Source organism: Lepidochelys kempii, chromosome 1 (genome assembly GCF_965140265.1).
Source record: "Lepidochelys kempii isolate rLepKem1 chromosome 1, rLepKem1.hap2, whole genome shotgun sequence".
In the NCBI taxonomy this organism is placed as follows: domain Eukaryota; kingdom Metazoa; phylum Chordata; order Testudines; family Cheloniidae; genus Lepidochelys; species Lepidochelys kempii.
The window spans coordinates 234036448-234064194 of record NC_133256.1 but is presented as its reverse complement, the minus strand read 5'-3'; the positions used below and the strand labels follow the sequence as shown (position 1 = coordinate 234064194).

General features: G+C 41.5%; 1 protein-coding gene across 1 annotated transcript in view; it reads left to right on the top strand.

Annotated features, from left to right (window-relative positions):
* Positions 1–328: 328 nt before the first annotated feature.
* Positions 329–27747, top strand: part of SLCO1C1 (solute carrier organic anion transporter family member 1C1) — a 47024-nt gene continuing 19605 nt past the window's right edge. The window contains exons 1-8 of the mRNA XM_073329749.1: positions 329–418; positions 8535–8685; positions 12624–12765; positions 14328–14460; positions 15155–15276; positions 21530–21676; positions 22851–22949; positions 24361–24606. Of these exons, the coding sequence (XP_073185850.1) occupies positions 8557–8685; positions 12624–12765; positions 14328–14460; positions 15155–15276; positions 21530–21676; positions 22851–22949; positions 24361–24606 (1018 nt within the window). The 5' untranslated portion in view covers positions 329–418; positions 8535–8556. The remainder of the gene's footprint in view (positions 419–8534; positions 8686–12623; positions 12766–14327; positions 14461–15154; positions 15277–21529; positions 21677–22850; positions 22950–24360; positions 24607–27747) is intronic.

Below are 27747 nucleotides of genomic sequence, written 5' to 3'. Positions count from 1 at the left end.
GCTGGATTTATAACCACTCACAATCTCAGTGGTTGCACTTGCAACTAATCACCCTCTTTAATATAACATGTTTGTATGAATTCATGCAGCCATTTAAACATCCAAAACCTAGAGATCCGTAAAATACAGGGCTGGAGCAGAGGGGAAGGTTTCAGAAGCTCCCGTGTTGAACAAGTTTCCTCACCTTTGGCAAAGGTCCACTGCCAGCTTTCAAAGTTTTAAGAAAGGGGGAGCTAGTATGAAATTAGTTTCTGTCACTTTAATGCATCCCTCCCTCCTGGTACATGTATGAGGGGACTCTGCTTCTGGAGAAGCAGGGCATATTTTAAAATTCTATGGTCTCAAAGGTTCAGATGCAAATCACCACCACCAAGAACTGCTGACATAAAAGAATCTCTGGATAGAAAGAGAAAGCTTTGTGAGTACCCTTTCTTCCCTACAGCCCCCACTCTCTCCTCTTTTGTCAAGTCGCCCCCCCCCCCCCCCAAAGTCTTTTATTTCTTGGGAACACGCAATTAAGAAGATCAGGACTAAATTTTAAAAAAAGTATTATCAATTTGCAAAGAAAAATATCCCAAGGGGATGGAGGGGGTTAACTGCTCTTCCAGGATTTGAGATCACAGCACCCATGGTCTTTGCTTTGGCAGTGTGATTAGTGTCCTGCAATCTATAGGAGGGAAGAAAGGGGGGGAAATGACAAGGTGGGGGATGGGGGCGGGGGAGACAAACACACAGATCCCTCAAGCAGAACAAAAGACAGCAGTTTACCCACCCACTATGTTTCTCACTCTCTCTACCTCCAGTGTAAGATCTACCTTCTCTGGGCTGAGTAGCTTGTAAGAGGAGGTTTTCCCTCAAACTTTTGCCATTTCCAGGCTGGGCTCTGTGTGTGTGTGTTTGTGTGTGTGTGGACTCACCTACTGTAAATTGGTAGACACCATCCTTTGGGATTGCTACTGCCAGGTAAGATATGGTTTTAATTCTCTTCTTTCTTGAGATCCATTTTTCACAGGCTGGTGGGCTCATATTTTAACTGCACAGTCCCTCCCCCTTTTTCCCCCCAGTCCAGTTAATGCTCTTCTGTGTTGGATGGTAATAAATCTGAGAGGGAGTTGATTACCAAATTAGATGCACCTTCAGGGATCCTGTGGGAGGGAAAGGCTTTGTCAAGGACTGGAGCTGGAAGGGTGAAATAAGTGTCTCTTCAGGGGTAGTTGGGGAAATGTCTGGTCTGCTCAACCCTCTCCACACATGTAAACACACACACACACACACTTTTTCAGACCATACAGCAGGGTGCAGCACTGTATCCCCACCAGCTGTGTGGGATATAGTGCTGAGTGTGAGGAAGCAGAAGTAATGCAAATGTTGTGTCATAAATTGGTGAGCAGGGGTGCTATTTCTCTGCTCTTCAGGAAGAAGGGTTCCAGCACCCTGGACAGCTGGAGGGAGAAATGTGAAAATAGGAGGGTGAGTGCTTTAACCTCCTCCCTCTTGGGGAGGGAAGCGAGATTGCTAGATACCATGGCCAGGAAATCCATTAAACAGAATATCAGTCATCTATGTATGTCTAAGACACAGCTGCCCTGCTGCTGAGCCAAGCTCAACAGGCTGTTTCAATCACAAAATGATTAATTAAAAGTGCAAGAGTTTTTTCACTTCAATCTATTCATCTATAGTCTTTTGTTTTCCTTCGAATATCTGAGAGGGCCACATTCCATCTGCTTTATTTATGTCAATAGTCCCACTGACGGCAATATTAAGGCAAAATGCCATTGGTTTGTGCTGTTCTTGATTTGCCATAACTGTGGCAAAAGATATGAAAGACCAACAACAACAACAAAACAAAAAAACCCACCATCTATCTCAGTAGAACCCAAAAGGTCTTAGTTTGGTGTCTTCTGTATTATTCCCAGAGCCTTCCCTGAGAGAGGCTCTTCCATTGTGGGGATAGTTGTTTAAAAATTGTCATTATTACATCATCAGAACCAGCCCCTGCTTTCCCTTATGCCCGTACCCCTTCCTTGAAGCTATTGGGTTGATCAGCTATACGTAAGAGAAGAATTTGGTAAAACAGAAAAAAAAAGAACACTATGTAGTTTTTGGTGCCCACTTCAATAGCTAGTTGATTTCTATTTCCTACCCTATTTCAGTCCCTAGTAAATGGCCCCCAAATGACTCAGAACTGCTAAAAAAAAAAAAAAAAAAAACAAATTCAAGGAAACGGCAGTGATTAATAGTTAATGTCTTTATGCCATTTGAAAGTTGTTAAAGTGCTATATAAATTCCAAGTGGCGCTGTTAATAGTAATTATGATTATGAAACATGATTCAGCCTCAGAGAAAGATAAATCAACACTAGTAAAAGTGCTTCTGAAGGCAGTCAGGTAGTCACACTTACTTGGTGTATATTTGGAGAACACTATCTACTGCCTACATCTCAGGGACCAAATACCTTAACTGTCACAGAATATACAAACAGTATTTTGGAAGATTGTAGGGGTAGTGTAAATAACTGGTAGGTAAGACTATGTATGGATTATATTCTATTGTTCCAGATAAGAGATCCACTTGAAAAAATGAAAATTCCATACAGAGATAATGAATACATGCATTGTATGTTTATCTAAGAAATATCAATGAGTGGGTTAGAAGGTAATTTCACCCATTTTAATGTGTGTCTTAATGTCAGAGGATTATATTTTACATATTAGATTATTTTCTTTCATAAAGAATAGTAAAATTCTACAAGTGTATGGTTGTACAAAGCTATGGCTATAAAATTGTGTGTATACCTATTTATCTCTGTTTTTATGATATACTGTAGTGTAGTTTTAATGATTCCACAGTTGAAACTTGTTGTTTTTGTCTTCTGCTAGAAGTCTAAGCAACTGTCAGTTACCATTAAAGAACTGTGTTGTATCAGATCACCCCAAATCAGTTTATGGTTCCCTAACCCACGCCATACAATGTTTTGTGATTTGTGTTGAAATATTAATATTTCAGGTTGCATAGTGCCTTAGTTTCAAGGTTTATATAGTCTTTTTGGTTTCAAAATGAAAACGTATTTTAATATTTGTACTGCAAATAATTGTTACTGCTATACAGTGGAAAGTGTTATGTTTTTGTAGCATGAAGATATGAGGGGTTGATCTTGCCTTATAGCCTGTTTTTTTTTTAAATCTTTGTACCTTTGAGTGTGTGTGTGTGTGTATATATATGTATATATATATATATATATATATACACGCATGCACATACATCTCCATTTTCCCTCATTCCTTATTCAGATAAACTTCCACTGACTGGAAATTTTGCCTGAATAAGTACTGAGGAAAACTAAGAACGATGTTGATGATGTTGCCCTCAGATGGACAGGAGATATCCTGCAAAATATATATCCATATGAAATACACAGGGCTTGAATTCAATGTTACATCAGGACCCAATATATTTCTAGAAGAAGGAGTTATTCAATGTAATGCTTAACTTCCCTTGCTTTGTACTTTTAAATGTAAAAATACCAGAAATAAAATGTACAACAAAATAGAATTTGATGTAGTTTTGCAGATCTAGACTGCTGCACACCGAGTTCTGAGTCATTGTCATCCAAAACAGTCATGTAATCAGGCCTCGGTCTGAGGTTGTTATTCAAGTGTTTGGGACTATACAGTAATGAAAAAGACAATGTAAATATCTTCCCACTAGTAATTTGTGTCATTACTGTTATCTTTTATTTTTAATGTGGGATTATTGTGATACTTCTAAAGCGAGGCAAGGATAGTACTGGCTGGAGAGAAACACAGCTTGGCAAGTTGTTGTGAAAGCTTCTCCAGGTGATATAGTTAATGGGCCTACACTGTTATTCCAGGCTTGGCCTTTCCTTACCAGAGACTGAAATTAAGGCCTAATGCTTTGATGGCTTTTCTGATCATTCACAAGCAAAATGCATTTGGTGTCTTATCATTACGTTACTGTTACACACATTGCTAAAGCACCCGTTGGCTTAGTATTTGGGCACTCTTACATACATTCACTCCCGTACAATAGGTGCCCTGTAACAGTGCTCACTGATGCCAGCGATACTCAGTTATTCCACAGATAATTTAGTCTTTAATTAGTCCATATCTTAACTCTTAAAATGAACATGACTTCTCTTTAATACCTATGTTCAGAGAATAACGCTCAGTTGTCTCATCTGGGAGCAGGTTCTTAGAAAATGTGCCTATCCCAAGAGATCAGACTATTATTGAAATTTCTCAGTGATTGTGTCTATCAGAATGCAGTCCCCTTCATGGTCCCTCTGGAACATAGGTTGCAGATCTTCTGTGCCTCTTGTAGCAGTGAGGAGGACTTCACCCTCTTTTATTTCTGTTCATTACCGCTTGCTTCCAGGAGAACATGGTAGAGCTGTAGCTCTCTGCAAGATCCCCTTCCAGACTGGGGGACTCAGGAGGCGTCATGTGCTCCAAAGGTTGTTTAGTTCCGACACCGTGTACTACAGGGGTGGGCAAACTTTTTGGCCTGAGGGCCACATCTGGGTATGGAAATTGTATGGTGGGCCATGAATGCTCATGAAATTGGGGGTTGGGGTGTGGGAGGGGGTGAGGGCTCCAGCTGGGGGGGGGCTCTGGGGTGGAGCCAGAAATTAGGGGTTCAGGGTGTGGGAGGAGGCTCTCAGCTGGGGGAGGGGGTTGGGGTGTGGAGGGGGGTTGTGGTCCAAATACAAGACAGCACAAAGCTTTAAGCAAGCAAGCAGGCTGGTCTGCCAACGGGCTGCTCCTGTCAGCTTTCCACCCTCTCCTTTATTCTTTCTCTCCCCCCGTGCATTACATTCTCCAAAAGATAAAAGGAATACACTGGCTTTGTTTAACATTCTTATTTACCAATTTCTATCTACCGCATTCCTTGCTCTCGGGCCTTGAGCCCAGTCCTGGGAGGCTTCCTACAGTTCATGTCATCTGGGCGAGATTCCAAGGTTCATGCCCTTGAGAGGAGCCGTGTGTGCACGGCTCCTACACAACACTCTGGGTGTGCCCTGAATGTTGCCAAGTGCATGAACCTTGTATGAATGCTACAGAGGGGGGTGGAGCTCCGGATGGGAGTGCGGGCTCCGGGGTGGGGCTAGGGATGAGAGGTTGGGGGTGCAGGAGGGTGCTCCGGGCTGGGACCAAGGGGTTCGGAGGGTGGGAGGGAGAGCATGGCTGGGGCAGGGGGTTGGAGCACAGGAGGGGGTCAGGCTCCAGTTGGTGCTTACCTCAAGCAGCTCCTGGAAGCAAGCACATGTCCCCACTCCAGCTTGTACATGGAGGCGTGGCCAGGAGGCTCCACACACTGCCTCCGCCCCAAGCACCGCCTCTACAGCTCCCATTGTCTGCAGTTCCCAGCCAATGGGAGCTGTGGAGGTGGTGCTTGGGGCGGAGGCAGCGTGTGGAGCCTCCTGGCTGCCCCTATGTGTAGGAGCTGGATGGGGGACATACTGCTGCTTCCAGGAGCTGTGCGGAGCCACAGCACTCTCAGAGCAGGGCAAGCCTCTGACCCCGCTTACTGACAGGAGTGCTGGAGCAGGACCCTGCTCCCCAACGGGAGCTCGAGGGCCGAATGCGGGCCCCGGGCTGTAGTTTGCCCACCCCTGGTGTACTATGTATCACATGTACTTATATGCCCCCCATCACCATAGTGCTTGAGCACCTCACTCTGTATAATGTTTCTCCTCACAACACCATGTGAGCTAGGGATGTGCTATTTTTCCTGTTACACAAAGAGGTTTAAGTCCATACCTAACATGTGGGCTGACAAAGCTACTGTGCTCAGGGGTATGAAAAATCCACACCCCATGAGCGTCGTAGATATGGCAAACTAACCCCTGGTGTAGATGGAGGTCGGTTGATGGAAGAAGGCCTCCATTGATGGGGGAGATAGATTTCCTATAGCAACAGGAAACCTATTCCATCAATGTAGGCTGTGTCTATGCTACAGGGTTATGCTGGCATAGCTACAGTGCCTATGTGTAGACATGGCCTGACTTGCCCAAAGTCACACAGTAAGTTTGTGGCAAAGCAGGAATTGAACCCAAGTTTCCAGAGTCCCAGGCTAGTGCCCTAATCACAGAACCAGCTTTCCTGTCTGATACACAGGAGTGCTGGCATGAAAATAAACTTCTTTTCCAAGCCCTACTCAGGCTTTGGTCAGGGTGACAAAGTTCAATACCCTGTCACGTGAACATAGGTAATCAGCTGTTATTTCCACGGGCATGATGGAATGCTCTCAATGGAAGTATACTACTTCTCATTCATGGCCTCCTTCTATCTGGTTGAGTCTCCAGATAGAGTGAAAGGCTCTATCCATTCATTAGGCAAATATTTGCATAAAGTTGTACTTCTAATTAAATATGGTTAAGACTAACACTACATCTGATTGGCACCTAAGTTTCCAGAGAGACAACCACTTATTCCACAGATGCCCTGGAAAGTTGTGACGATTTGTATCTTAAATCTACATCTCTACATCTACATATGGAACAAATTAATAATCAATCAGTTCATAAGCACCTAGAAGATAATAGGGTTATAAGGAATAGCCAGCATGGACTTGTCAAGAAAAAATCATGCCAAACCAACCAAATTTCCTTCTTTGACAGGGTTACTAGCCTAGTGAATTGAGGGGAGCAGTATGTGTAATTTTTCTTGGTAAAGCTTTTGACAGTCTCATAAACAAACTAGGAAAATGTGGGCCAGATTAAATTACTGTAAAGTAAGTGCTCAGCTGGTTGAAAGACTGTACTCAAAGAGTGGTTATCGATGGTTCGCTGTCAAACTGGGAAGGTATAGCTAGTGGAATCAGTTCTGGATCCGATAATATTCAATATTTTCATTGACAACTTGGATAATGGAGTGGAGAGCATGCTTATAAAATTTGCAGATGGCACGAAGCTGGGAGGGGCTGCATGCACTTTGGCAGACAGGATGAGAATTAAATGACCTTGACAAACTGGAAAATTGGTCTGAATTCAACAAGATTAAATTCAATATATACAAGTGCAAAGCACTTAACTTAGGAAGGAAAAATCAAATGCACAACTACAAAATGGGGAATAACTGGCTTGGTGGTAATACTGCTGAAAAGGTATAGGGATTATAGTGAATCACAAATTGAATATGAGTCAAAAATATGATGCAGCTGTGAAAAAGGCAACTATTGTGGGGGTACTTACAAGAGAAGCATCATATGTAAGACATGGAAGGTAATTGTCCTGCACAGCAAGGTAGAGGTGAGGCCTCAGCGGGCATACTGTGTCCAATTCTGAGCACCACACTTTAGGATAGGTGTGGACAGAGGAGATCAACAAAAAAGATAAACGCTTTTGAAAACCTGGCCTATAATGAAAGGCTAAAAAACTGGGCTTGTTTAGTCTTGAGAAAAGAAGCCTGGGGGGCACCTCAGAATAGTCTTCAAATATGTTAAGGGCTGTTCTAAATGGGATAGTGATCAGTTGTTCTCCAAGTCCCCTGAAGGTAGGACTGGGCTTCATCTTCGGTAAAACAGCTTTAGGTTAGATATTAAGAAAAAACTTCTAAGTATAAGGGTAGTTAAGCACTGGGATAGGCTTCCAAGGCAGGTTGTGAAATCCCCGTCATTGACGGTTTAAGAACAGGTTAGACAAACACCTGTCAGGAATGGTCTAGGTTTACTTGAACCTGCCATAATACTGTGGGTGGGACTCAATGACTTCTCAAGGTCCCTTCCAGCCCTACATGCCTATGATTCTATAAAACAATGGCAGCTTTAACATTTCCCTATTTTTGGCCAGTCTTTTTTGTTCTGTGAAACCCAGGGTTGCTTATATAGGTGAACACAAGAGACTGAAAATATTTCCTAAACCAATTCAGGGCCTGAAATGATTAACAAGGCACAGTGGTATGTAGGCATGGTTTTAAGAATTGCAGCTATATTAATATTTGAAAACAAAATATTTGGCTTTTAATCTACCTCCTTCTATTTACCTGCCAAGACACAAGGTCAGGCTTTTTTCCTGTAATCGTTGACAAGATCATCGAGACTTATGGTCCCATCTGAATTGGCAAAGGAGCTAACTTTATCATCGAGAATTAAAGCCACATTATTTTTCATGTTGCTCATTGACTGATATCAAGGGGGTAGAGCAAACTTGGTGGCACTTAAAACAATGAGCTTACCTATAAACCTTTAACTTCACATAGAAATCATTAGAGCAATATTTAGTCAACTAGCGATGCTTGGTCAAATGCCTAGCAAAATCAAAAATATGCAGCACTGATAGAGAATGAAAACACAGTTTGTTTGTGGTGTATGATAGTAATTTTATCTTACTTGTATAGGTAATCTGATTGCAAATTTCCATAAGTAAACTTCTAACTCCCCATTTCTGTTTTGATTATAAACTTCTAAGTGCTGTCTGCATAGGAAGCAGTTTTGCAGGTTTTAATGTTATGTGACATGAGCTTTCAGTGCTGAGCCCCTAGTTTACCCTTTTAAAATGTTCTTGTTGTCTTCTAGATTAGAGACAGGGAATATTATCATGGAGAATTCAGCAAAAGAAAATGCTCAGTTGTTCTCAAAAACCATAATCCTGCCAATTGACAGGTCTTCATCTAAATCTGAATCTTCTGCTTCCAAGGAGAAACAAACATGCTGTGGAGGTATAAAGGTAAGGAAGAGCTCTGAATTTTACAGCACAGACCATTGAATGGCTGAGGTTTTGTTGCTGGATGCGTTTTTCCCCCCGAGTATATTTCTCACTGGAATGTTACCCTTTTCCCGTTCAGTGTAAAAGTGGCATAGATGGATCTAATTTATGAAGTTCTGATGCTGATTCAAATTTCCTTAACTTTTGAGGATGTTCAGATCTGGGTCCATGGTTCAGACTCAAGTGTAATATGTGTTCACTAGTCACTATTCATGACCAATATTTACCCACAGTTACAAGCCCATAGTATTTCCCTGAGTTAACAATAGAATAGTACAGTGGTTTTCCACTCAGTAGGTGGGTGGCCCTTCATTCTCTCATGTGCGGCCACCCAGACCACCAGTGGTCTGTGGATCACAGTTTGAGAACCTCTGGAATAGTAAATGTCTGTAGTACCAGAGAGTGGGGTCAGTAAATGTCTTTTTTTTTTTTAATTGGCAGCCATGTTAACATAGGTTTCTGGAATTTGATAAATGATTCCTACTACTTTAGACACTTCACTGATTGAACAAACATGAATTTTGATTTGTGGTGCTATGAATGAGAGAGCCCTGAATGCCAACAGTAATGTGGGGGTTTTTTTGGTTCCCATCAAACTCTGAGCCCACCCAAAATTGCTGTGCTTGAATGAGAGCACTCTCTTGTGAGTTTAGCTTCAGCAGCCTCAGACTTGTGATGTAGGATGGCAGTGTGATAATGTCCCAACACATTCACATCACAACACCCTCCGAGAACAGAACTCCCTCTGGAAACCCAGCCCGGCACAAGCAGGCAGCAGAAGTGCAACCAGTCTTGTCTTGCAATCTGCAGTCCAGGGATAGGCTTCTGCTGTGGTGTGAGTTGAGCTCACTAAGGTATATGTGGTCACAGCCTGAATCAGAACATCTTTGGCTTTGCCTAATTCTTGCTCCCCTTTGCATTCTTTATTTCTTCTGGTTTTCCACTGTAACCAGTTACAGGCTGAGCCAATATCCATGGAAAGAGTCCCATTGATTTCAATGCGATTGGAGCCTGTAAATAACAGTCCGTAACAGATCATTTGCTCTGTGATACAATGATTCTGGTAATTTTGTACAGAATAAAATGACAACTTTGACAACATAAACTCCTGAATATTCCCATTGGTCTCCTCTACTACCGCAGGTATCCACTGATGGCTGAGAACTGGGCCACTGTTTTTGAGATATTAAAAACAAGTTGTATTAATTAAACATGCATTATAATAGCAATAAGATCATTGCCCCTCTGTTTGCTCAACAGTAATCGGATTCCCTCATTGAATAAACCTTCAGTCACAGTTCAGCCACTCAGGAATCAGCTTATTGCCTCCAAAATACACTAATATTATAGCTCAAACAATTAGTCCAGTTTGGAAATTTTGCTGCTATCATGCTTCCGGGCCTGGAAAGCTGGGGCAGTTAATCTCTAGAAAACTTGAATAATGTGGAAATTTGGCAAATTGGTTTTGTAAACGGCCAGCCTTTCACAAACTTTGCACTTAGGTTTACTTATTAAAAAAAGCACCGGGTGATTTACGGTGAGGTCAGTACCCAACTTTATCTCTGTTTGGCGGTGAGCTGGAGAAGGATGGAACATCCTGGACATTTTTACATTGCCAGTGTAACTCAGGAGGATTTTTGCTACCTACTGGTCAGGTTCCCTCTTAGGTATTTCCAAGATATTTAAGAAAACCGACATCAAAATATGTTTGAAAATGAAGAGGTTTGAAGTCCATCATCTACCCCTGAAAATCGTATTCATGTTTTTACATGACCATATAAAATCCAAAGTCATTAACGCACACATAAAGGAAAACGACAGTTACGCTTATTTGCTTGAAAAGCTTTCTGAAAGCCCTCTTAGTGGGAAATACTGTTCATACCATACAAAGTGGGGAAAGTTTTATTTAAATTATAGGAGGCACTTGGGAGATTTCCATGGGTAGCAGCCTGTGCTGGGAAGCAATGCAAGTGTGACACTGGGAAATTAAAAAACGCAATGCGAAAGTTTGCATTAAACTTTAAAACCAACTCTACAATCAGTAGACCAAATTATGTATTAGGAAGGAAGTGTTCCTATGGAGCTCTTGATTTACCCCAATTTGTGTAATTGCACTCAGGACAGTCAAAAATGCACAGCATTGGGAAAAGTGTGGCCCTCAGTGTGTGTTATACATTGTGACATGCATCATTGCTATGGGTTTTTCCCTACACAAAGAAAAGCCATATAAGTGCAGTCAGCACAGCCTTTGTTTGATAATGAGAAAACGACCTGTGACCTCCATTAGAAACCACACGGTGTTTGACACTATTCTGGAGCTGGTTGCATCCGAATGAAAATAACTAGCTCTGAAAAAAGAGATGTGGGGAGTCTCCATTTAACAGATACAGTACACAGAAATCTTGTCTGTGTTAGGGCTGGCCTTATTCATGGTACCATGTAATGGCTAGGTCCCAACTCTCCCCCATCGCTAGTGTCCCCAGCCCAGTTGTCACTCCAGCACAATGGTGGTATCTCTTCTGGCAGATAGTAACTCATCCCTCCTCCCAGGTCACTGTTGAAGTCCACCCCTTTCTGGGGTAACAGAGTCTAATAAAGTGTAAAAGTCCAACATCCTCCCAGAAAGTGTTTTTGGCCCAGCTCCAGGCCCCTGAAGACCTCACAACCTTACTTCAGGGCTTACAATGTCTTTATCTCTCTTACCTCAAGGAGGCAGAAGGGTTATGTCATCCTTGTTGCTGGTTGGTAGGGGAGCCTAGGCCCCCCTCTCTGCAGGGCTCTGACCCAGGGTTCTGTGAGAGGCAGTAATATCAAGCACCCAAGTATGCTCTGAGATTACTTCCCTGGACCACTTCCTGCCATTTACTTTCTCAGCTCAGTGCATGGTCACATTCTCACAAACAATCTGAAAAAAGCTAGAGTGCAGGGTTCTTTAATCCTTAAAGATCTTTAATCTGGTCCTCTTCTGCTGCCTTGGGTACTTGTTGCTTGCAGACCCCCCTTATCTGCAGCAACAGCTCCCACTGCACCCTTACTCAGGTGCTCTCAGATAGGTCTGCCACCACCTGCTATCCCTGTCCCCCTTTCTGAGCTGTCTGGCTTGGTTTTATACTCCTCCTCCTGCTGGAGCAGGCTCCGCAGGTGCAGTGGGATGGGACCCCTGGGGCCTAGAACTACTCCTTAACCCTCTTCTATCTCAGTGTGGGGTTTATATACCCCATCATGCAGACATAAGAGAAAAACATATATACGCTGTAGTTACTATATGACAGGAGGTTTGATGGGGGAAGGAACGTTCTACAAAGGACATTTTCATATGAAGGTTTGAGGATGGCTCTGGATCTTGATAAAGGGATGCAGCGCCTTTTGTCTCATGCTTATTGGTTAACATCCAGTCAAGGTTGGGGTTGTTTAAAAGCCCCTATTCTGCAAGTTGCTCCACAGTAGCAGATTCTCCAGTGACTTCAGTAAGAACAACTTTCAGGTTTTAAAGTTATTATCGTTGGATGGCTGGTCCCCTATGTGAAATGGGTTGCCACCGTCAGTCTATTCCCTAAGTGTCCATATGAAAAAAAACTCATCAAAATTGACACTAATTGCTTTTACAGGAGGCTGAATTATCCCCCTAGCCCTAGAGACAGGGTTTGCTTTGTCATTTTGTTGTCACCTGCTAGAGATAATAGCGGTGTTGTCGGACCAGACAGTGAAGGAAATTTGAACTGCTGCTGTCCATGAGCTATGGATAAACAGAAGATTGTCAATCCAGCACCTTTCACAGACACGAGGAAAAATCACTCATAATAATAATTAATAAAAGTATTTTTAAATCATTTAATTCAATTAATAAAACAAAATATTTGTTATAGTATAATCTTAATCACCATCGACTTCTCTCACAGATATTTCTTGGCGCATTATCCTTTGTTTACTTCGCTAAAGCATTGTCAGGAAGTTATCTAAAAAGTACCATCACCCAAATAGAAAGAAGATTTGATATCCCTTCTTCTTTGGTTGGTGTTATTGACGGCAGCTTTGAAATTGGTATGTGGTGCTTTCATTTTCAGACAAAACTAATGCCACCCGTCATTGTGGCAAATGATCGTACAAATCTCATAGGCCTATTGAAATTAAATACGATTCATCTGGCAAGAGCAAATGTGGCCTTTAATATGTGTTTACATTTGGTGTGACAGTGATGAGACTGCGCTTAACATGGCCCTGACCATGTAATGGTTGAAACTGTGGTGGTGACTGCTGCTTTAGAGATGGTTCTTGTTAGCACTGTTTTTCTGAACCAGCATGGACAGGGATTTTATTGTGAGAAATGTGATAGCCAGGGTATAGACTATTCCCCTAGATAACACAATGCAGAGCTCTGGCTGAGCCTGATTCATCCATAGTGTGGCCTGAGCTGCAGATGTTTTACTTATCCACATAATTCAACAGTGGTGCCCACAGTTGTATGCACAGTACACACTGAGTGTACTATTGGCAGTGGTGAGGAGTGGCAATGTTGGCAGCTGCCCCACTGCCAATTCAGGTTTGGTCCTGCACTCCCCCTGTCACGACGGAGGGGCTGCAGGGCCAAACCTGAGTGAGCACATTGGGCAGTGGGGAGGCCAGTGCTGCTCCGCCTTGTGGCTGCTGCAGGGTGAGGCAAGTCCTACCTCAGGACTTCCTGCAAGGAGCCTGCCCAGCCTCATCCTGTCCCCCTCCCAGGGATGGGGGTGTGATGCTGGGAGGCAGGAGCTGAGCCTGGCAAAGACCTGGGGAGTGGAAAGCTGTGGCCAGCGGCTCCACAGGGACTGATGGTGTGTACCATGGGGAAAAATTCCAGGGGGGCACCTCTGTAGTTAAGTGGTAAGTGAGCTGCATATATCAGACCATGTATTATTCTTTCCTTAGGCAAGCCCACCCAGAGACATGTACCATGGAGGTTATTGGTTACCTTGAAGCAGTGTTAAAAGGGTTTGGCACTGGTGTTAGCAATAGACAAAAGACAATAATTTTCATGTTCACTGTTCAGTCCTCTCTCCCCCGGCGTTGTCACTGTGAGATCCCCTCCTGTGTAATCCAGCCAGGATAGCTCTGTGATTTGGTAAATGGCAAGCATACAAAGGTCAAATCCTATATTGCCTCCATTGGTCAATGGATCAAGGATACTCCTGCACGGAGATCTCCAGCATGACATCATGTAAAGTTACCATCAAACCTTTGGATTTATGTCAAAATTCCTTCAGTTTTGTGTTTTGTGGAATCTTAGCACTCCTGGGAATATAATATTGGCTAAGGTACCCGAAGTCCTATTTCTTGGCTGCCTCATTCCCTCCCCCGCTTGACATTCCACTTCTCTTTCTAATGACTGGCATCTGGCTAGGTCCTCGTTTCCAGCTGTTTCTACAGGTGCCCATGTTCTTCCTAACTGATCCTGGACACTTGCACAAATATTTGGAAACAAGAAGGAGACCCACCACCATGTGAGCAGCCATCTTTCTGTGGACCCCCAACAAGTGTTATATAGGCCATGGTTTAGCATGTAGTTTACAAGTAGTTCACTTATGAATGTTTTGTAAATCCAAGTTACCTTTTTGTATTTTTCAAAGGAAATCTCCTAATCATAATTCTTGTAAGCTACTTTGGAGCGAAACTTCATAGGCCAAAGATAATTGGAGTTGGTTGCCTAATAATGTCAGCCGGAACATTTCTAATTGCGATGCCCCAATTCTTTATGGGACGGTAAGTGCAAAGCAATCTGTTCTTTCGGTTCAGAAAGAAATGCACTAGCACAGAACTTACCTTTTGCCCATGAACCTATTTAAACTACATAGACACTGATTGTGGAAGTGCTGATGGGAACAGAGAGTAATATGGTTACTACTATTAATTGTTTACTACAAATAGATTCTTTATTACTATAGTTGAGCAAATAATAGAAAAATATTCCATCAATATCTATTCAAATTTGAAATTTATTTCTGATTAGTGGACGTTTGTCAGCCCTCTCTGGGCGTGATTTGAAGCCCATTGGAGCCCTCTATGATAAAGTGATGAATAAAAACAGAAAATAGTGAGTAGGAAAGAAATATGTAGGACCCAGAGGACACTCCCACTATTTTGTATTCTACACTAGATCAGATTTGGGACTCTGAATACTGGGTGGGCTTCTGGAATGTGGCCACATGCACACTTCCTACAGTACAATGTTTTTACAACATACATTTACTTATCTAACCCCTCTCAATCATGTGTATATATAACCTGTAATCCATGCAGCTTGTTGGGATCCCCTTAATCAGATGCACTTCAAATGAGACTTCATTTAAGTGCTTTGGTACATGCCTATCTTCAATGAGGACGCAATGAATTTTATTTTATTTTTTTGTAATAGATTGTAACGGGGGGAAGAGTAAAGATGTTGATTTTTACACAGCTATAGGTATGAGATATTTTCTTCCTCCACCAATTCTACTGTCAGCATCTCCCCATGTCTACAGGATAAAAGTCAAATACCGCTCTCAGTCTTAGAAAGGTCTCAAGCCAAAATAAATGCAGGTAAGAATATTCCATTTTTTAAAAAATATATTGTGTATGTATGTAGGTGGGTCTGGTAGCTATGGCTATTAAGAAGGTTGCCCAATACCTCATATTATAAGACCCTGTTTTCAGTTGCCAAACTTTAACTATTTGGACTGAAATTTTCCGTGCTGGGTTTTCTGCCTCTGGCTGAATGTTTCTGGGGAAATTTTGGCCAAACGCGTTCAGCCGGTTCCAAGAACAAGCACAGCACAACTCCCATTGACTTCAGCTGGAGCTGTGAGCACTCAGTACTACTGCAGAGTTATCCTCAGGGTCTCAGATCAGGCACCCAGACAGTGAGGAACACACAATTTGTGACTACATATGAAAATTCTGGTTTAAGTGACTTGCCCAGCATCACATATACATTGCGAACTCGGTGGCAGAGGCAGGGATAGAATCCAGTTCTCCAGGGCAGCATTCAACTGTTGTGACAATAGGCCCTCTTCTCTTCTCTCACTGTGCATCCCCTGCCTCATTCACTATGCACCTTTCTGCTTCTGCAACAAGTGAAGCAGGGGGTCCCACAGACAACAGCCTCCTTCACTGCACAATCCTGACTCATGCCCAGAATGGCTCCATCTTGCCACACATTGAACAACAGGGAGAAAACAATATTAAATAGCTGCTCATTAAGTGAGCGCCATCTGTCTTTTGCACCCAGTGAGGCAGAGGCCCTATGTAAAAAAATAAATAGTACGTGATCATGTCATCAAAGACTGTATCATCATGCATAATGCTCTAGGGGGCCAAATTAAGGTTGCACAAGCAACCTTAATTCTGGCATTTCTTAACTTTTGAGCACTGACTTTGTCACCGTAGTAATGCTCTTTTAATATAGTTTTTCTGTGTTTATATCCCAAGCAACCATGTAAAGGCAATTATCTTCGTTTCATATCTGTGCTACTTTTTGCACTACAGGCTAGATACGTAGCTGAGCCTGCTTTAATGCCATCTTTTAATTCCCCCAAACCTGGGGCCAGCCAGAGGCTAGAAGAACCCCGGGCATAAATTAAAGCAGCCTGAGAAATGTTTATCTCCAGCTGCCTGTGGCCCAAAGGAGCTGTCCAACCAAGATAGGGATAGCTGGATCTTAGGAACACCCTGAGATACCCTCCATATAGAAGAATGGTAAGGATTGCAGGGGTGGAAGAGCTACACACCATCGGAGCATTCCCCCACAATTGTGAATTCTCAGTGGGATAGATCTGCTGGTTTTACAGCTGCTTGGTGCTGCAATGTACTAGATAAAGTATAGGAGCTTCAATTTCACAGGTGCCCTGCTAGGTGGGATGACGGCCATAAAGCCGTGTATGCAGGTTCTGCAGGGATCTCAAGAAACTCAAAAACCTCAGCATTCAATGAATAACGGAAATCTCCATGTTTCTTATTTCTGTTGAGGTTTGGTGCTGTGATTTATTTATTTTTGGGTATAGATGTACATTTATTGGTCCAAACCATAAAATAAAACCTGAACATAAAAACGGCCATACTGGGTCAGACCAAAGGTCCATCCACCCCAGTATCCTGTTTGATGACAGTGGCCAATGCCAGGTGCCCCAGAGGGAGTGAACAGAACAGGTAATCATCAGGTGATCTCTCTCCTGCCATCCGTCTTCACCATCTGACAAACAGAGGCTAGGGACACCATTCCTTACCCATCCTGGCTAGTACCCATTAATGGACTTAACCTCCACGAATTTATTCAGTTCTCTTTTAAACCCTGTTATAGTCCTAGCCTTCACAACCTCCTCAGGCAAGGAGTTCCACAGGTTGACTGTGTGCTGTGTGAAGAAGAACTTCCTTTTATTTGTTTTAAACCTGCTGCCCATTCATTTCATTTGGTGGCCCCTAGTTCTTATATTATGGGAACAAGTAAATAACTTTTCCTTATTCACTTTCTCCACACCACTCATGATTTTATATACCTCTATCATATCCCCCCTTAGTCTCCTCTTTTCCAAGCTGAAAAGTCCTACCCTCTTTAATCTCTCCTCAGATGGGACCCATTCCAAACCTCTAATCATTTTAGTTGCCCTTCTCTAAACCTTTTCCAATGCTAGTATATCTTTTTTGAGATGAGGAGACCACATCTGTACTCAGTATTCAAGATGTGGACATACCATGGATTTATATAAGGGCAATAAGATATTCTCAGTCTTATTCTCTATCCCCTTTTTAATGATTCCTAACATCCCGTTTGCTTTTTTGACTGCTGCTGTACACTGCATGGATGTCTTCAGAGAACTATCCACGATGACTCCAAGATCTTTTTCCTGATTGGATGTAGCTAAATTAGCCCCCATCATGTTAAATGTATAGTTGGGGTTATTTTTTCCAATGTGCATTACTTTACATTTATCCGCATTAAATTTCATTTGCCATTTTGTTGCCCAATCACTTAGGTTTTTGAGATCCTTTTGAAGTTCTTCACAGTCTGCTTTGGTCTTAACTATCTTGAGCAGTTTAGTATCATCTGCAAACTTTTCCATCTCACTGTTTACCCCTTTCTCCAGATCATTTATGAATAAGTTGAATAGGATTGGTCCTAGGACTGACCCTTGGGGAGCACCACTAGTTACCCCTCTCCATTCTGAAAATTTACCATTTATTCCTACCCTTTGTTCCCTGTCTTTCAACCAGTTCTCAATCCATGAAAGGATCTTCCCTCTTATCCCATGACAACTTAATTTACATAAGAGCCTTTGGTGAGAGACCTTGTCAAAGGCTTTCTGGAAATCTAAATACACTCTGTCCACTGGATCCCTCTTGTCCACATGTTTGTTGACCCCTTCAAAGAACTCTAATAGATTAGTAAGACATGATTTCCCTTTCCAGAAACCATGATGACTTTTGCCCAGCAATTTATGTTCTTCTATGTGTCTGACAATTTTATTCTTTATTATAGTTTCAAGTAATTTGACTGGTACGAACGTTAGACTTATCAGTCTGTAATTGCTGGGATCACCTCTAGAGCCCTTTTTAAATATTGGCGTTACATTAGCTATCTTCTGGTCACTGGGTAAAGAAGCTGATTTAACGGACAGGTTACAAACCATAGTTAATAGTTCCGCATTTTCACATTTGAGTTCTTTCAGAACCCTTGGGTGAATGTCGTCTGGTCCCGGTGACTTGTTACTGTTAAGTTTATCAATTAATTCCAAAACCACCTCTAGTGACACTTCAATCTGTGACAATTCCTCAGATTTGTCACCTACAAAAGATGGCTCAGGTTTGGGACTCTCCCTAACATCCTCAGCTATGAAGACTGAAGCAAAGAATTTGTTTAGTTTCTTTGCAATTACTTTATCATCTTTAAGTGCTCCTTTTGTATATCGATCATCCAGGGGCCCCACTGGTTGTTTAGCAGACTTTCTGCTTCTGATGTACTTAAAAAACATTTTGTTATTAATTTTGAGTTTTTGGCTAGCTGTTCTTCAAACTCCTTTTTGGCTTTTCTTATTACATTTTTATACTTAATTTGGCAATGTTTATGCTCCTTTCTATTTACCTCACTAGGATTTGACTTCCACTTTTTAAAAGATGTCTTTTTATCTCTCACTGCTTCTTTTACATGGTTGTTAAGCCACGGTGGCTCTTTTTTAGTTCTTTTACTGTGTTTTTTAATTTGGGGTATACATTTCAGTTGAGCCTCTATTATGGTGTCTTGGAAAAGTGTCCATGCAGCTTGCAGGGATTTCACTCTAGTCACTGTACCTTTTAATTTCTGTTTAACTAACCTCCTCACTTTTGCATAGTTCCCTTTTCTGAAATTAAATGCCACAGTGTTGGGCTGTTCAGAGTTCTTCCCACCACAGGAATGTTAAATGTTTTTATGTTACGGTCACTATTTCCAAGCGGTCCTGTTACATCTTGGACCAGATCCTGTGCTCCACTCAGGACTAAATCAAGAGTTGCCTCTCCCCTTGTGGGTTCCTGTACCAGCTGCTCCAAGAAGCAGTCATTTAAAGTACTGAGAAATTTTGTCTCTGCATTTCGTCCTGGGTGAGATGTACCCAGTCAATATAGGGATAATTGAAATCCCCCACTATTATTAAGTTTTTTATTTTGATAACCTCTAATCTCCCTTAGCATTTCTTTGTCACTATCACTGTCCTGGTCAGGTGGTCAATAATAGATCCGTACTGTTATATTCTTCTTATAGCATGGAATTACTATCCACAGAGATTCTATGGAACAGTGCATTCATTTAAGATTTTTATTTCATTTGATTCTACATTATCTTTCACATATAGTGCCACTCTCCCCCTCTCTCCCCCATGGCGCCACGTGACCTGTTCTGTCCTTCCGATATATTTTGTACCCTGGAATGATTGTGTCCCATTGATTGCCCTCACTCCACCGGGTTTCTGTGATGCCTATTATATCAATATTCTCCTTTAACACAAGGCAGTCTAGTTCACCCAACTTATTATTTAGACTTCTAGCACTTGTGTACAAGCACTTTAAAAACCTGTCACTGTTTATTTGTCTGCCCTTTTCTGATGTGTCAGATTCTTTTTTATGTGACTGTTTTTCATCTGATCTGGCCCATATTTTATCCTCTTCCATCCTCTCCTCCTGACTAAAACCTAGAGAATCTCTATCAATAGACTCTCCTCTAAGAGAAGTCTCTGTCCAATCCATGTGCTCCTCTGCAGCAATTGGCTTTCCCCCATCTCTTAGTCTAAAATCTGCTCTGCAACCTTTTTAATGTTAAGTGCCAGCAGTCTGGATCCACTTTGGTTTAGGTGGAGTCCATCCTTCTTGTATAGGCTCCCCCCACCCCAAAAGTTTCCCCAGTTCCTAATAAATCTAAACCCCTCCTCTCTACACCATTGTCTCATCCATACATTGAGACTCTGAAGCTCTGCCTGCCTACCTGGCCCTGAGCGTGGAACTGGTACCATTTCTGAGAATGCCACCATAGAGGTCCTGGATTTCAGTCTCTTTCCTAGCAGCCTAAATTTAGCTTCCAGGACGTCTCTCCTACCCTTCCCTATGTCATTGGTACCTACATGTACCACGACCACCAGCTCCTCCCCAGCACTACACATAAATCTATCTGGATGCCTCGAGAGATCCGCAACCTTCTCACCAGGCAGGCAAGTCACCTTACGGTTCTCCCGGTCATCACAAACCCAGCTATCTATGTTTCTAATGATCCAATCTCCCATTACTAACACCTGCCTCTTTCTAATGACTGGAGTTCCCTGCCCCGGAGAGGTAACCTCAGTGTGAGAGGATACCCCAACATCATCTGGAAGGAGGATCCCAACTATGGGAAGGTTTCCCTCTGTTCCTGTTGACTGCTCTCCTTCCCTGGGCCTTTCATCCTCCTGAACAGCACAGGGGCTGTCTGACCGGAGGTGGGACAAATCTACAGTGTCCCGGAACATACCTTTCTGCTTCCCTTAGCTCCTCCAGTTCCACCACTCTGGTCTCCAAAGCTCGTACATGGTCTCTGAGGGTCAGGAGCTCCTTGCACCGAATGCACACATACGCCACCCACCCACAGGGCAGGTAATCACATATGCTACACTGAGTGCAATAAACAGGATAGCCCCCACTCTGCTGCTGGGCTTCTGCCTGCATTCTCTCCTACAGCTACCTAGGTTAATGATAGGGTTTTTGTTTAAATCAAGAAGTCTTGATTATAGTTTAGTTTAAAAGTTTTAAAGAATGGAAAGTGTACCTCGCCCCCTTTCCATGCCCCTTCCAAACTCCCTCTCGAAACTCCCTGTTAGCGGCCTCTGTTTGCAAAAAATGGTCTTCGTCATTGCATTTGCACCATCCAGGAATTAAAATAACCTGTTACCTGTGTGGCAATGAGGAAAATATAGATTCCAAAGCCAATAGGGGCTCTACTGATGTTTGCCTGTATGACTTAAAGAAAACCAAAGCACCATTAGAGTCTCTTTCCCCTCTGCTCACAATACTACAGAATTTTAGCCATTTGAATGAAATGCATTAGGTGTGTGCTACAACACAGACACTGTATCTGGTGCATAAAACAGCACAGAAGTTGTTTAAAATTCCATTCCACTGACTGGCCTTGGGACTGTTGTTTTATCATTGCAATAAATCTGTGGGCTCAGTTCTTCCTCCCAATTACACAGGTGTCAACAGGAAAGGTACCTGTACATCTGAGGACAGAACTGAGTCCTGTGTGTTCAATGTCAAAATGTCACAAACAATGTCTTGTTTCTCTCTCTCCCTCTGTATCCAGGATGTGAAAAAGAAGTTGGATCGTCCATGTGGATCTATGTTTTGCTTGGGAATCTTTTGCGTGGGATAGGGGAGACTCCTATTCAGCCTTTGGGAATTACGTATATTGATGATTATACCAGTGAAGAGAGTGCTGCTTTCTACATTGGTAAAAGAATAAATCAAATTACTTTATCCTAATGTCTTATTTTTCACAAGAAGTAAATTGAGTTGTTTTCAGTAGCAGAATGAGTGACATTAAATTAACTTGTCCTGATTATTTTGCTTGCATGGTTAAAATGTTCAAGGTTTTATTTAAAAGCTGTGTGCATTTTAAGGGCCAAATTCCACTCTTGATTACACCAGTGCAATCCCATTATCTTAACTGAGAAGATAATTTGGCCTTGGGTTCCTGCTGCTACCTTAATCTTACTAAATCTTCTTCATTTGGATTACACACACACTTCTCTGGAGGGGATACAAATGTATATAGCATAGATTTATTTGGTGCTTAAAATGTAGCATGGAGTTTAAATTATGGACAGAAAAACTATTATGAACAGAATCAGAACTTGGAAGAATCTTCCCTCCAAACTGAATCAGAACCAGTCATATGTTGAGGGTCAAAATACTTGAGGACTTTTTCCCTATTGTGGGTCAGGTGTGACCATACATGTATGTGAAATACCATCTGGAAGGTTTTTACAACTAGAGGCTTTCTTTTTTTTTTTTTTTCTTTCTTTCAAGTATTTCTAGTCCGGTTAGAAGTGAGATCTCCCAGATATTTTATGCCAAAATTTGTTCTTGCAAGATTTCCAGATCAATTTTGAAAACTCAAAAGATGTGTGTGGGTTGGATAAGAGCCTAATAAAAAACATCTGAACTTAATCCAATGCGACGTGCTGAACCTTTTGGAGGTTTGTCCATCACTAATAACATTTGGTTACTGTACACACATTTTCTGACCACTTTATACATAATTTGCAACCCTGTTGGTGGCACTTCTGAATTTGGACCACAAACTTCCATAAAGTCACTTATCCCAGGCTGAATTTGGTCTGTTAATTGGGGGACAGCAAAAAAACAAAAGTGAAATGTTGATGCAATGAGCCAATTTTTGCTTTTTAATATAATGGTGCTAGTCTGGAGTAATTCCATTGTCTGGGAATAAGAATGAGATTATTTTCGATTTGCACCAATGTGTGTGAAGGCAGAATTTGGTCCTGCAGATTAAGATGCCGATCGCTTTTCACTGATACTGTACACAAGAACAGAGCATGACAATGTAACAAAACAGTCATTTAAGGCAGAAAAATGAGTTTCCTTGTGTTTTTTTTTTGCAGGGTGTGTACAGACAGTTGCAATTATAGGCCCAATATTTGGTTTTCTTTTGGGATCCCTCTGTGCCAAACTATATGTTGACATTGGCTTTGTAGACTTGGGTAAGTCAGAAAAATCATTTTTAAAAAATTGTTTACTCTATGTGTTGCATTGAAAAGTTCTAAATCCTTCAAAGTAAATGATATGGGTATTCTAAAAAGGCAGGTTAAATTAAAAGCTTGAGGATAGTTGGCTTTGGAAGATTTTAAACTGAAAAATTATTTCCAGCATAAGAAGAATTTTTTCCCATCATAATATTGCTTAAATTAAATGAAAGATGTTAAAATACAATCCCTTGAATTCAGGAAAACCTGTCAGTAAAAAAATGTGATCTATTCTGCATGCATATTTTCAAAAATAATGGGATTTTGGATTTTTTTTAAAGACTGAATGCCTAGAGTATAAGAAAGGAACTGAATGAGGTATACAGTACTTCTCAACATGAATAAGGATGTCAGAATCTGACCCCAAAATAGGTCATATAATTAAAGCTGGTTGGAAAATGTTTATTCCTCCCTCCCCAAAGGAAATTTTTGACTTTTCAGCAAAAAAAAGAAAACAGAAAAACTGAAAATTTTTGGTCAAAACCTTTTTTCTTTGACGATGACAATTTGCTTTTCTGACAATTTCTTTTTAATCAGTTTTTTTTTAAGGTAAACTGATTCTTTCCATGAATTTTTTTGTTTGTTCAAACTCCCCCTCCCCCCACCTCCACCCCAGTTTTCCATCCAAAAAAGTTTGGATGGAAATTTTTTGACCATCCTTAATAGACTCTTTTAGTGAATGTTTTGAATTCCTTGTCCTGACTGTACTGGGACAGGAGTGAAACAGCAATGCATAAATAACTATTATTTGTTGCTGTATTTTTGAAATCCATTCTAGTGATAAGATGATGTCCTATCAGTTGGACTGATCTTGTGAACTGCCGAACACTTGCCCCTTCGACTCTTATTGACTTAATCGGAAGTTGCTTAGCACCTGTCATGAACAGGATCAGAGTTTGAATATGAACACTGATAGAAACACATGGCACAATTATATATTTTTAAATCCTACCGGTAGATAAATTGTTTATTCGTGTCAGTGCTGGAGAAAATACAATTGGGATTTTTATGTGATATAAATTTTGATTACATTTATCCCAAAATCACAAATTATACAGAAATCTGAGAACTCAAAAGAAAAACTCCTAGTCTGCATGGGAGGTGTGGCAGCATTATGGTTATATGCCTCAATGGCAACCTTTCCGACCACTTAAGGAACAGTGTTGATAGTTTCTAAAGGGAGGTGTACTCCACAGCTGTCAGAAAAGTATTGGATGTGGGTGGGGATGGTGATTATGGAAAAAGAGATCTGGGGCTTTGTTGAAGAAATAAGAATCTCTACTGGGAGAGGTACCTTCCAAAATTTGCTTTACTCTTAAACTTTCACTAAATATGCAAATGTGTCCCTCTTTCCCCCCCTGTACCACAGACAATATAACAATTACTCACAATGATGCCAGATGGGTAGGAGCTTGGTGGCTTGGTTATTTAATAGCAGGTGTGTTAAGTGTTCTGGCTGCCATCCCATTCTGGTTCTTACCAAAGCACCTGCCAAGACCAGAAAGCAGAAAGGATTCCAGTACCTCCTCTGAGCAGTCAAAGTTCATTATTGAAGATAACAAGGAGCATCACAGATCTTATGAACAGCAAGTAAAGATACTTGAAATGGCGAAAGGCAAGTAAACACAGTTTGTTCTATAACTGTTTAGTTTTACTCCTTACCTTTCAGGCTTGACTTCTGTTTAAAGGCTTCAGAGTTGATATTGGCTTAATGGCACCATAGGATTAAAAATATGAACAAAAGGGGCCCTCTAGTTGCTTCCTAGCCCTCATCTCCTATGGCAGTTTCTCCAGCTGGGTTTGTAACCCTGAAGTGATCCTTGAGGCTGTTGGGGGAGAATTTGCAAAAAGGGTAGATCTTTCCCTGTAAAAGTTGTATGTTTAAACAAACCCAATAGAAAAGGGACCTATAACCCACCCACCTTCAAAAAATAGCCAACATTACAGAAAGTTTGCAAACCCCTGCTGTAAAATCTTGGAAACCCGTGCTGTAAAATCTTGAGGGTGAGTGCAAGCACCATGTTCAGAAAAACGAATGGGAAAATAATTGGCTTCTACTCACATGAGCACGCTCAGGCTGAACAAAATGCAGGAAAAGGCAAAGTTATGGCATCTGCTTGTATGGAAGCAGGACATACAAATATTTTATTTATAAAGACCAAACCACACCACTTCAGTTGAACCTAATGCCCTTCCCTCTAATTTCTAGGAATTTATGTCAGCAAGTTGGCAAGAGAATTCCCAGTTATTCACTAGCAACAACTGGGATTTTGGATCAAAGTGAAATAAACCTGGGGATGTTGCAGCATTTTGGCTACCTAATGATAGAAGAATTGTGGTTGTTCTTTATTTAGTGAATGCATGCAACACTCATGCGCTAGAATGAGTTCCACTCATTTACATTAAGGTTAGGAACAAGCCAAGGATATAATAAACTTTGGCTAAAGCCTGAATTAAATCCCTCTGTTTGTGACAGGGAGGGGAAAAAGGTGAGAGATGGAGAAATTAATGGGGGCCTGAAAGAGCTTAGTAAATATTCTCTCTTTTATTGTCATGCCTACCTTTTGCTAGAAATATAAAAATATTGAAAGAAAGGCTGCTTGTGTGCTTTTCCAACATGCCTCAAAAGAGGACATATGGTTCATCTAGCCCAGTATCCTGTCTTCTGACAGTGGCTAATGCCAGATGCTTCAGAGGGAATGAACAGAAGAGGCCATCATCGAATGATCCATTCCCTGTTGTCTACTCCCAGCTTCTGGCAAATAGAGGCAAGGGACACCGACAGCACGGGGTTGCATCCCTGACCATCTTGGCTAATAGCCGTTGAAGGACCTATCTTCTATGAGAATTTCTAGTTCTTTTTTGAACGCTGGTATAGTTTAGGCCCCTGGTAATGAGTTCTACAGGTTGACTGTGCGTTATTTGAAGAAGTATTTCCTTTTGTGTGCTTTAAACCTGCTGCCTATTAATTTCATTGGGTGACCCCTAGTTCCTGTGTTATGTGAAGGAGTAAATAACACTTCCTTATTTACTTTCTCCACGCCAGTCATGATTTTATAGACCTCTATCACATTCCCCCTTGGTTGTCTCGTTTCTAAGCTGAAAAGTCCCAGTCTTTTTAATCTCTCCTCATACAAAAGCTATTCCATATCCCTAATCATTTTTGTTGCCCTTCTCTGTACTTTTTCCAATTCTAATGTATCTTTTTTGAGATGGGGTGACCAGAACTGCATGTGGTATTCAAGGTGTGGGCAACCATGGATTTATATAGAGGTGTTACGATACTTTCTGTCTTACTATCTATCCTTTTCCTAATGGTTCCTAACATTCTGTTTGCTTTTGTGACTGCTGCTGCATACTGAACAGATGTTTTCAGAGAACTATCCACAATGACTCAAGATCTTGCTTGAGTGGTAACAGCTAATTCAGATCCCATCATTTTGTATTGGGTTTATACAATACAAAATGGGATTATATTTTCCAATGTGCATTACTTTGCATGTATGAAGATTGAATTTTCTCTGCCATTTTGTTGCTCAGTCACCCAGTTTTGCGAGATCCCTTTTTAATTCTTTGCTTTGGACTTAGCTATCTTGAGTAATTTTGTCTTGCGTGCAATTTTTGCCACTTCACTGTTTACCCCTTTTTTCCAGCTCATTTATGACTATGTTGAACAGCACTGGTTCCAGCACAGACCTCTGGGGGACACCACTATTTACCTCTCTCCATTCTGAAAACTGACCATTTTTTCCTACGCATAGTTTCCTGCCTTTTAATCAGTTACTGACCTGTGAGAGAACCTACCTTCCTTATCTCATGACTGTTTATTTAGCTTAAGAGCCTTTGGTGAGGGTTCTTGTCAAAGGCTTTCTGAAAGTCTAAGTACACTACATCCACCGAATCGCCCTTATTCTCATGCTTGTTGACCTCCTCAACAAATTCTAATAGATTGGTGAGGCATGATTTCCCTTTACAAAAGCCAAGTTGACTCTTCTCCAACAAATCGTGTTCATCTATGTGTCTGATAATTCTGTTCTTTACTATAGTTTCAACCAATTTGCCTGGTACTGAAGATAGGCTCACTGGCCTGTAATTGCTGGGATCACCTCAGGAGCCTTTTATAAAAAATGGTGTCACATTACCTATTGTCCAGTTATTGGGTACAGAAGCTGATTTAAATGATAGGTTACATACCACATTTAGTAGTTCTGCAATTTCACATTTGAGTTCCTTCAGAACTTTTGGGTGAATACCATTTGGTCCTGGTGACTTATTACTGTTTAAATTAACATTTAAATTTATCAGTGAGAACTGGAAATCAACGTATTGTGAAATCATCTGAAAATATTGCCTTCTGAGATCCCTGCTCTGGCATATGTGTGAGTCAAAGAGTGACAGTCTGTAGAAGCAGTTTCCACAGAAGCAGATTGAAACTTATCCAAACTTCTCTGCCCTTTAAGGTTCATCCATCTCTAAAATATATACCACAGCTGATCAAAGTAGGGATGGGGCACAGTCTAGTTAAAGCACTGGGTGGGGGAAATCACAAGATCTGGATTCTAATTCCAGCTATTCCACAGACTTGTTTTTTTGTTGGCCTTAGATTTCCAAAAGTGGTCTCTAGTTTTGGGTGCCTCAACAGTTGAATAAGACAACTTGACCCATATAGGGTCAAGCCAGTTGAAGCCAGTGGGAAGTGTGGGTGCTCAGCGCACCTGAAAAATCAGGTCCTTAGTTGTCTAAAGTTGAATACCAA